The sequence below is a fragment of the Babylonia areolata genome, chromosome 20 (genome assembly GCF_041734735.1).
Source record: "Babylonia areolata isolate BAREFJ2019XMU chromosome 20, ASM4173473v1, whole genome shotgun sequence".
Taxonomy (NCBI): domain Eukaryota; kingdom Metazoa; phylum Mollusca; class Gastropoda; order Neogastropoda; family Buccinidae; genus Babylonia; species Babylonia areolata.
This window is the reverse complement of record NC_134895.1, coordinates 38491358-38501357: the sequence shown is the minus strand read 5'-3', so window position 1 is coordinate 38501357 and position 10000 is coordinate 38491358. Positions and strand designations below refer to the sequence as shown.

The 10000-nt window shown below is 45.9% G+C and overlaps 1 protein-coding gene and 1 long non-coding RNA gene across 3 annotated transcripts in view; both read right to left on the bottom strand.

Moving 5' to 3' along the window:
• LOC143295486 (uncharacterized) overlaps window positions 1–10000 on the bottom strand; it is a 365664-nt gene that overhangs the window by 115404 nt on the left and 240260 nt on the right. The window lies entirely within an intron of this gene.
• The window catches only part of LOC143294968 (uncharacterized), a 68405-nt gene that overhangs the window by 16798 nt on the left and 41607 nt on the right, over window positions 1–10000 (bottom strand). Inside the window, exons 2-4 of one of the 2 annotated variants that reach the window (XM_076606496.1) lie at window positions 5646–5788; window positions 2159–2264; window positions 1119–1190 (exon numbers count right to left, since the gene is read on the bottom strand). In XM_076606496.1, coding sequence (XP_076462611.1) covers window positions 1119–1190; window positions 2159–2264; window positions 5646–5788 — 321 coding nt within the window. The remainder of the gene's footprint in view (window positions 1–1118; window positions 1191–2158; window positions 2265–5645; window positions 5789–10000) is intronic. The other variant, XM_076606497.1, reaches the window with a different exon arrangement.

Below are 10000 nucleotides of genomic sequence, written 5' to 3'. Positions count from 1 at the left end.
GAAAAATTGTGGATATCGCCGGCATATAAAACAACACAACACTGTCAAAGCTATGGGTCTCTTTTTCTTCCATTGTTTGTCTTGTATTGTATTGTATTGTATTGTATTTCTCTTTTTATCACAACAGATTTCTCTGTGTGAAATTCGGGTTGCTCTCCCCAGGAAGATCATGGCGCTATACAACCCCCCACACCCCCCACCCCCACCCCCGCGCCCCCCTTTTTTTTTTTTTCCTGCGTGCAGTTTTATTTGTTTTTCCTATTGAAGTGGATTTTTCTACAGAATTTTGCCAGGAACAACCCTTTTGTTGCCATGGGTTCTTTTACGTCTTTTATGGTGCACACGAGACCTCAGTTTATCGTCTCATCCGAATGACTAGCGTCCAGACCACCACTCAATGTCTAGTGGAGGGGGAAAAAATATCGACGGCTGAGCCGTGATTCGAACCAGCGCGCTCAGATTCTCTCGCTTCCTATGCGGACGCGTTACCTCTAGACCATTACTCCACTCCTGTTGCGGAATTCCATTTCATTTGGGTGTAATTTTTCTTTCACTTGCTGTTGCATCGTTTTTATTTAAACGACAGTTATCCAGCATAAACAGCGAGGATAAGTTGTTTGTCTGCAACTCTGTTTTCAGCGCACATTCTTCGGTGTAGGCCAGTTCTGTGCGCATTACACCTACATCAGCTGCAGTACCCAAACACACACACACACACACACACACACACACACACACACACACACACACACACACACACCTCTACTCTTTCAGGTATTGAACATGTCAAAACCACCAGTGAAATAAAATCATGCACATGCAAATTAACAGTATCGAAGATTTCAAAACCACCACAGGCAATTTTTTTTTTTTAGATTATGTTTGCACGAACTTACGTTTACACACGTACATACAAAAACAGAGACCAGCCGATGCCTGCGCTGCTGTAACAGTGATGTTCGTCACATCTTTATTAGTGCTCGTGTTAGAACGACAAGGTGGGTGAGTCAGTTAGGTGGGGGCAGATAAAGAGTTGAAGAACGGGAAAAGAGGGGAGTGGGCGAGTGAGTTGAAGGGAGTGGGGGTTAGAGGGAAGGGAGGAGGGGTGGTAGGAATACCTGACCGGGGCGATGGTACCCCCTATTGCCCGCTGTCTGCTCGGGACTACCCGGGTAGCTGCGAGAAGCGTCCTATTTGGGGTGTGAAAAAACAAACAACAACAACACGGGTACATGCATAATCACAGGTATGACTTTTCACAAATGTCCGAGTGATTTTCTTTTTTTTTTTTTTAATTTTTTACACATTATCATCAATTTCACCGTGAAATACAGTTTCAAAAATGTGTTCTAAAGCGTTCAAAAGAACTGCTGTAAGTGAATGCTTCCGAACACAGCAGCAGCAACACGAAAAGCGATGATGATGATGATGATGGTGTTGATGGTGGTGGTGATGATTAGAATAATAACAGTAATAATGATAATTATAACAATAACAATAATAGTGATAATTATGATGATGATGATGATGGCGACGAAAACGCTCAGTCACAACGATAACGACGAAACTGATGGTAATGAAAATCAGTCATCGTCATATAAGGATGATGATGATGACGACGAAAACCGACGAAACAGATGATGACATTATTGTGGTTGATGAACTGACGATGATGATAGTCATCATAATGGCAAACAATAATGATGATGAACACTTCACAGCTAAAACGGACAACAAGAACAACAACAACAATAAACAGTACTAGTATGAAGAAGGTGATGATGATGATGAAAGTCATGAAAAGGATGTCAGCAATGGAAAGTTTTCAAGTGAGACGCGTGCGCGGGCGCGCACACACACACGCGCACATGCACACACACGCACGCGCACACACACACACACACACATACACACGCACGCACGCATACGCATGCGAACACCCACATACACACACACAAATACACACACACACATACACACGCACGCACGCACACACACAAACGTACACACACACACACGCACGCACGCACGCACACGAACACCAACATACACACGCATACACACACAAACACACATGCACGCAAACACACACACACACACACGCACACACACACACACACACACACACACACACACACACACACACACACACACACACCTCGTAAGGTTTATTGTAGCGTCGCGAGAAGTCGGTCAGCGCTCGTGGGTCCACGTGGTTGGGTTTGTCGGAGACCAGGGACAACTTCTCATACTTCGGGGCGTTCCTGTCACACACACACACACACACACACACACACATACGCACACACACGCACGCACGCACGCGCGCATACACACACACACCACACACACACATATACGCACACGCATACACATACGCACACGCACACACATACGCGCGCGCGCACACACACACACACACACACGCACGCACGCGCGCACGCACACACACACACACTAAATGCATACATGTACCAACACAACTTTGCATACAATGAAAAAGCGAGTGTGTGTGTGTGTGTGTGTGTGTGTGTGTGTGTGTGTGTGTGTGTGTGTGCGTGTGTGTGTGTGTGTGTGTGTTTGTTTTTGTTTGTTTGCTTATTTTTTTGTGATGTGCAAGAGTGTGTGTATGTGTGTGCGCGCGCACGCGCGCGCGTGTGTATGTGTGTGTTTGAAACAGAAAGAGAACGAGAGAGATAATAACCGATACCGTAAGTCAAACTTGACTTCATAAATTAATAACACCCCTTTTTTCTGTTCTTTTTTTTTTTTTTTTTTTTTTTTTTTTTTTGCAAGGGAAAGACGGGCCTACTTCACGTTTAAGCTTACTCCCTTCTCAGCTTTAAAAAAAAAAAAGGTGTCGGACAAGGTATTCGCTTCTTCTCATTCTCCTTCTAATTTCTGAAATCAGACATGTTCCCGATCTGATCCCAGCCTGTTATGTGCAAACAGTACAACAAAAACAGCAACAACAACAGTAACAATAACAACAACAACAACAAGAACAACAACAACAACGCTCTATCTCACTCTTTCTTTCTCTCCTCCCCCGCGTGCTTTGGCACTGAGAAAGGACTTGAGACAAAAGTTAATGAGCTTAGCAGAGCACGACCTGAGGCATTGATCATTGTCCCATCTTTCTGAGCATAATTTGCATTTTTATATATATTATGGACGGCTGTCTTTTGAGACTGTCACCGAATCTCCCTTTGTGGAGAAGAAGAAGAAGAAGAAAGGTTTGCCTTGGGGTTTCCTTTGTTTCCAGGCGTGCGGAGAGTGTTTGTGCGCTGGCCCTGTTCATCAAAGGTCAACAGAAGACAGCTACGCGCGTAGTCGGGGAAAGTGTTTCTCCTCTCTCTCTCTCTCTCTCTCTCGTTCACGCGGACTGTCTGTCACCCTGGGTAACGTGACGCTGTCTGGAGACACGCGATGTCACGTGTCTATCGTTTCCTTTTTTTTTCTTTTTTTTTCTGCGGGATGCCGAAATGTCCAAGGGAAATGGCCAGAAAAAAAGGAATAAAAAAACAACAACTGATAACGCCAGGAAAGGTATCTATATACTCGACGATAAACAATTATGGAGTAACTTTACTTCCTAGATTAAAAGTGAACATACTAATCAAAGCAAACGTCAAATTCGCAATTCACTTCTTTTATTTTGTTTTAAACCGCACTTAGATTAATAATATGAAAAATATACGCAGTGAATGTGTGGGAAAAGCACCAAAGGCATCTTGAATATATATATATATATATATATGTGTGTGTGTGTGTGTGTGTGTGTGTGTGTGTGTGTGTGTGTGTGATAGTCAGTCGTGTCCGACTGCTATTTGGGCTAGAATTTGATTATAGTGGAGAGTGTCTTGCCCAAGTACATCCCCACTCTCTCGGCCAAGAGGGTTTTAGGACAGTCGGCGTTGGGATGGTTCCCAAAGGCCAACTAGCCCACAAGGCTGCAGCACTAAGAGCCAGTGCAATTTTGCCTCCTAGTTTGAGAGTCATAGTCCTTCACAAAAGACTAAATGGTTTTCCACTGACTGGAGAAACCATTGATAATACAGCTCTCACTTTGCTGTTGGCCCAAATGTAAACTTACGTCAATCTGTGATATAAGCCGAGTGTTGGGCCTCAAGGTATCTTGTAACTACTCGCCAAGACCTGTTTGTTTTGGTATCTATGAAGTTTGTTGTTGTTGTTTTTTTAAATCGTTTGAATGTGTTGAACGCTGGGTGATGTGGTTTTCGTTGATTTATCAAAAAAAACCATACAAACACATTTTCTTAAACTCATTGCCGATTCCTTGCAAAATAGATGTTTGTGAGAGGTTTCTTCTTTTGTTTTGTTTTATTCTTGTCATAAGGATTGATTCTGTCCGTTCGAAACCATACCCTTTCACTGAGAAAGTGTGGGACAGGGTAGCTTTTTTTTTTCTTTTTTTTTTTTTTTTTTTTTTTTTTTTTTTTTTTTTTTACTTTCTTCTTCTTCTTCTTCTTCTTTTTATCAATTTCACGCACTTTTCATCTCAGCACGTTGTCATAACAGTACAACATTCATTCTGACACTTTCCCTAACACCCGTTTCGGACTCCGCGGGGGGGAAAATCAGTTCAAAGTAAGGTGTATAGAACAGGACGGATTCTGTTCCACGTTTGACCACAATTTGCATGTTCATGGACGCTGTCTTTTGGGGGATCGTCACGGAATCTCCCCTGTGGGGAAGAAGAAGAAGAAGAAGTAAAAGAAAAGTTTCCAAGGCAATGGCTCCTTCCCTTCAGACTGGCAGAGGAGGAACGAGAGGAGCTTTGCCCCCCGACCACTGCCCCTAGACGGTCAGTGGTGCACACAAGCGGGAAATTTGTTTTTAGTCGTACACACTTCTATCACTGTGGGTAAGATGACACCATGTACAGATGGTGTGACAATGCCTCCAGCGGTCTTGGACACGGGAAAAGATTATATAGATAGATAGATAGATAGATAGATAATAGATAGATAGGCAAATATATAGACGGACACACAGCCAGACAGAACTATATATATATATATATATAGAGAGAGAGAGAGAGAGAGAGAGAGAGACTCCATTTTTTCTCTCAAGCATCTGCAGAGTCAATACGACTCTGATCAACCATAGAGTCTTATTATAGTGAGGGGGTTCAAACATGGTTCTATAGAGAGGGCTGGGAGTGGTAAGAGGGAGAGACAGGGAGGAGGAGAAGGAGAGACAGAGAGAGAAGGGGGTAGAGACAGAGTAAGAAAGAGAGAAGGGGTAGAGACAGAGTAAGAGAGAGGGGGGGAGAGACAGAGTAAGAGAGAGAGAGGGGGGAATAGACAGAGTAAGAGAGAGGGGGGAGAGACAGAGTAAGAGAGAGAGAGAAGCACAGACAGAGCGAGGGAGAGACAAAATAAAAGAGAGAGAGAGAAGGACAGACAGAGCGAGAGAGAGAGAGAGAGAGGGAGAGACAGAGAGGGAGAGACAGAGTAAAAGAGAGAGAGAAGGACAGACAGAGCGAGAGAGAGAGAGAGGGAGAGACAGAGTAAGAGAGAGAGAGAAGGACAGACAGAGCGAGAGAGAGAAAGGAGAGACAGAGAGGGGAAGAGGTTGGGAGAGACAGACAGACAGACAGACAGAAGGAAGAGACCCACTGTCCAGCCTGTCTCTCCAGCACGGACACGTAGCGGCCTCCGATGATCTTCTCGCTGAGGTTGGGCGTGTGCTCCGTCCCGAAGGGCGCGTTGCTGGTCGTCAGGGCCATGCTGGTCTGGTAGTCCAGCTCCGTCACCTCGCTCTGAGTAACACACACACACACACACACACACACACACACACACACACACACACACACACACGTCATCATCATTGTCATCGTCGTCTTCATTATCGTCACCGTCGTCGTCACTGTCATCGTCGTCATCGTCGTCGTTCTTGTCACTTCCGGCCGTAACTGATCCGAGTCGTCTTCGTCATCGTCGTCATCGTTGTCGTCGTCATCGTCATCGTTATCGTCATCGTCGTCGTCGTCGTTATCGTCATCGTTATCGTCGTCGTCATTGTTGCTTGCGGACGTCACTGATCCGAGTCGTCTTCGTCTTCGTCGTCAGCAACATCGTCGTTGTCGTTATCGTCGTTGTTGTTGTCGTTGTTGTCGTCTTCATTACCATTGTCATGGTCACTGCGGCCGTCATCCTGAATCGTCTTCGTCTTCATCGTCAAGGGCATCGTCATTATCGTTGTCGTTGTTGTTGTTGTTGTTGTTATTGTCGTCGTCGTTGTCATTACCTACCACCGTCAGTGTTTTTCACTGCCTGTCATTGGGTGTCGACGTCGTCACTAGCGTCGTCGTTATTGCTGTTGCTGTCATCTTCATTACCATTGTCATCGTCATGTTCTTCATTGCCTGTCATTGGAGTCGTCGTATTCACCAACATCGTCAACATTATTGACAAGAATCTATCCATCTAACCACACACACAAACACACACACACACACACACACAGAGAGAGAGAGAGAGAGAGAGAGAGAGAGAGAGAGAGAGGAGAGAGAGAGAAATTATGCGACATTAAAAGGAACTCTTAAAAGTAAATCCCCAATATTAAAAAGTGGACAACGCATCACAAGCTTGGATGCTTTGATACTTGATATGCTATTACAGTCTTGGTTTAACTTTTAACCCGAAACAACAACAAAATATACTGTAACATTCAAACTTATTGGTCGTGACAAAAAAACAGATGTACAACGGAGAGAAAAATATGGAGCAGCTTATCATCAAAGCTCCAAGACTTTTCGCGATATTTAACGCAAACTGGCAAGGTTGGAGTCTTCAAGCTTGTTTAATTAATTAAGAAGGTAAGGGGGTGTGACAGCAGCGATGGGAGGTCAGGCTGAAGGCACAGTGGGTTGGGGATGGAGGGAAGGGGGAAGTGGAGAGGGTATATGGGAAGAGGGTGGGGGTGTGTGCTGTGGTCAAAAGCATATGATAGTCAGTCGCGTCCGACTATGATCATCAGAACAGCAGAGAAGGCAACTGCTTTCCCGACTATCTGGGCTAGAACTGGATTAAAACGGAGAGTGTGAAATTACACCCCCTCGTCCCCATCTCGCACCCTACCCTTTCGGCCAAGAGGGTTTTAGGACAGTCGGTGTAAGGCTAGCTATCACCCCAAGTCTGCAACACTAAAAAAAAAAAGAGCCGGCGCAAACTTGCCTTCCTCCTAGTTTGAGAGTCACGGTCCTTCACAAAAGACTTAGCTGTAAATGACTTCCCATTGCGGTGGAGAAACCATTGATCATACAGCTCTCACTTCGCTGTTGGCCCAGCTGTTGTAAGCTTATGTCAGTCTGTGCTATAAGCTAAGCGTTGGCATGACGGGCTTAATTTACAGCGTACCTTTACTTTGACCACTGCTGAACGTCCATCACTGCTGTTAACAAACGGTGGTGAGTGTGTGCAGAAACGACAGACTGTTTACTGAAAGGATTCGGCTGTTTCATAAACTGTGTGCCCGCGCGCACGCACGCACGCACGCACGCACGCACGCACACACACACACACACACACACACACGCGCACACACACGCACGCACGCACACATACACACACACACACTACTTTTTTGACTTGCAGAGTTTAGAGTGGTCTTTATTAACATATATAACACTGAAAGGATTCAGTTGTTTAACAAACTGGCCATGCATGCTTCGGAAGTTTATCAGCTGGATATTTTGGGTCCTTCTGTTTGAGTTGGCAGTGTGCTTGTCTGTGTGCTTTCATGTGGTCACATCCTAGCAACGTTGTTTTGTTTGTATTTATAAACACAGCAGGGGTTCATATTTCACATTAAAAAAAATATTCTGTCCGATCTGGTGTGTTTAGGGTTTGGTAATGTTGCTGGCTGACATCTGGTGTGTGTGTGTGTGTGTGTGTGTGTGTGTGTGTGTGTGTGTGTGTGTGTGTGTGTGTGTGTGTGTGTGTGTGTGTGTGTGTATGTGTGTGTGTGTGTGTGTGTTTTCCTCTGTCTCACTCTCTGTCTGTCTGTCTGTCTGTCTGTCTGTCTGTCTCTCTCTCTCTTTCTCAGTCTCTCTCTCTGTCTCTCTATCTCTCTCTCTCTCTTATTCCCCATGCACACACACGGAAAAGACTTGAAGAGAGCTTAAGATCGATACAAATACTGATATACTGTAATAGAACGGGTGACAGAGAGAGAGGGAGGGAGGGGGTAGAGAGAAACTGAAAGATAGAGAGAGAGACAGAGAGAAGGGGGTGTAGAGACGAGAGACTGAGCGAGAGAGAGAGGAGAGAGAGAGAGAGAGAGAGAGACAGACAGACAGACAGACAGACAGACATAGACAGACACAGACACAGGCAGAGAGATAGAGACAGAGCCACACACAGTCACAGACACAGACACAGACACAGACACACACACACACACACACACACACACACACACACACACACACACACACACACACACGGGGAGAGAGTGAAAGAGAAAGAGACAGAACAAGAACATGAACGAATTTTTATTCCATAGGCCTCCGGCCCTTAGAAACAAAAAGAGGGAGAGAGAGAAAGAGACAGAGACAGAGAGAAACAGAGACAAAGAGACAGAGACACACACAGAGAAAGAGAACGGGAGAGACAGAGTGAGAGAAAGACAGACAGAGAGAGATAGAGAGACAGAGAAAGACAGACAGGCAGACACAGAGACAGAGACAGAGAGAGCTGGCCAAAAGAACAGAATAAGAGAGAGAGAGTTCTAACCAACCCGTTATCGAAGGTACGTCATCTATCACCTTGGCCAATCTACATTAACGTCAGTGACTATTGACACCTCCCCCTTCCCCCCCCCCCCCCTCCTCTCCCCTCTCCTTTTTTATGGTGTATCGGCTCTCCACACCACACCCCCGTGCCACTACTCACACTTTGATAACCATGTAGGTATCGCATAGCTATATACCTAGCGCTAGTCACAAGTATGTGTGCAAGTGTGTGTGTGTGTGTGTGTGTGTGTGTGTGTGTGTGTGTGTGCTTGTGTTTGTGCATGTGTGTGCTTTTGTGTGTGTGTGTGTGCACGCGCGCGCGTGTATGTGTGTGTGTGTGTGTGTTCAAGTGCGCACGCGCGCGTATGTGTGTGTGTGTGTATGTGTTCAAGCGTGGAGGGAAGGATATGTGTGTGTGTGTGTGTGTGTGTGTGTGTGTGTGTGTGTGTTCAAACGTGTGTGTTGTGCGTATACATGTGTGCGTGTGTGTGTGTGTGTACTGGTGGCTAGGGGGATGAGGTGGGGTGGGTGAGGGGTGGTGGGGGGAGGGGGAGGGGGGGTCGTAGCGCGCGCGTGCGCCTGCGATCGTACAGTACTCAGTCGCGATGTCTGTAACGTAATCGCCCACTGCTCACTACTCGCACCCCTTCCACAGTGGCCTTTCCACAGACTCGGATTTTACGAACGCCTGTCAACGAAATTTAACAAGTCATAGCTCCTCCCCTTTTTTTTACCCGCTCCTCTACCGGTAACCCCTCCCCACTGCCCCCAACCTCTCCACCTCTCCCAATCGTTGTTTTTTTGTTTGTTTGTTTGTTTGTTTGTTTGTTTTTTTCAAGCAGCTGTGTCCTGTATATTTCAGCATCAAGTAATATAAGGCGACTAAGAGGACACACACTCACACATACATATACACACACATGCTTTAACACATGCACACACACACACACACACATACACACACACAGAGCACACACACACACACACACACACACACACACACACACACACAGATCCCCAGACCCATAAGACACGATATTTCATCTCCAAGATCGAACCAAACCACCAGATGAGCCATCAGTGCTCAAGATCAGACCGAAACAGCACGTACTTAATGTTCGCCGCCCCCAAGCATCCGAACAACGCCGCTGCCAACCAGGCTACCAAGCGATAACCCCCTCCTTCTAAACCCCGTGTGATGTAGTTAATGGGGGGAGGGAGGGGGCATACAAA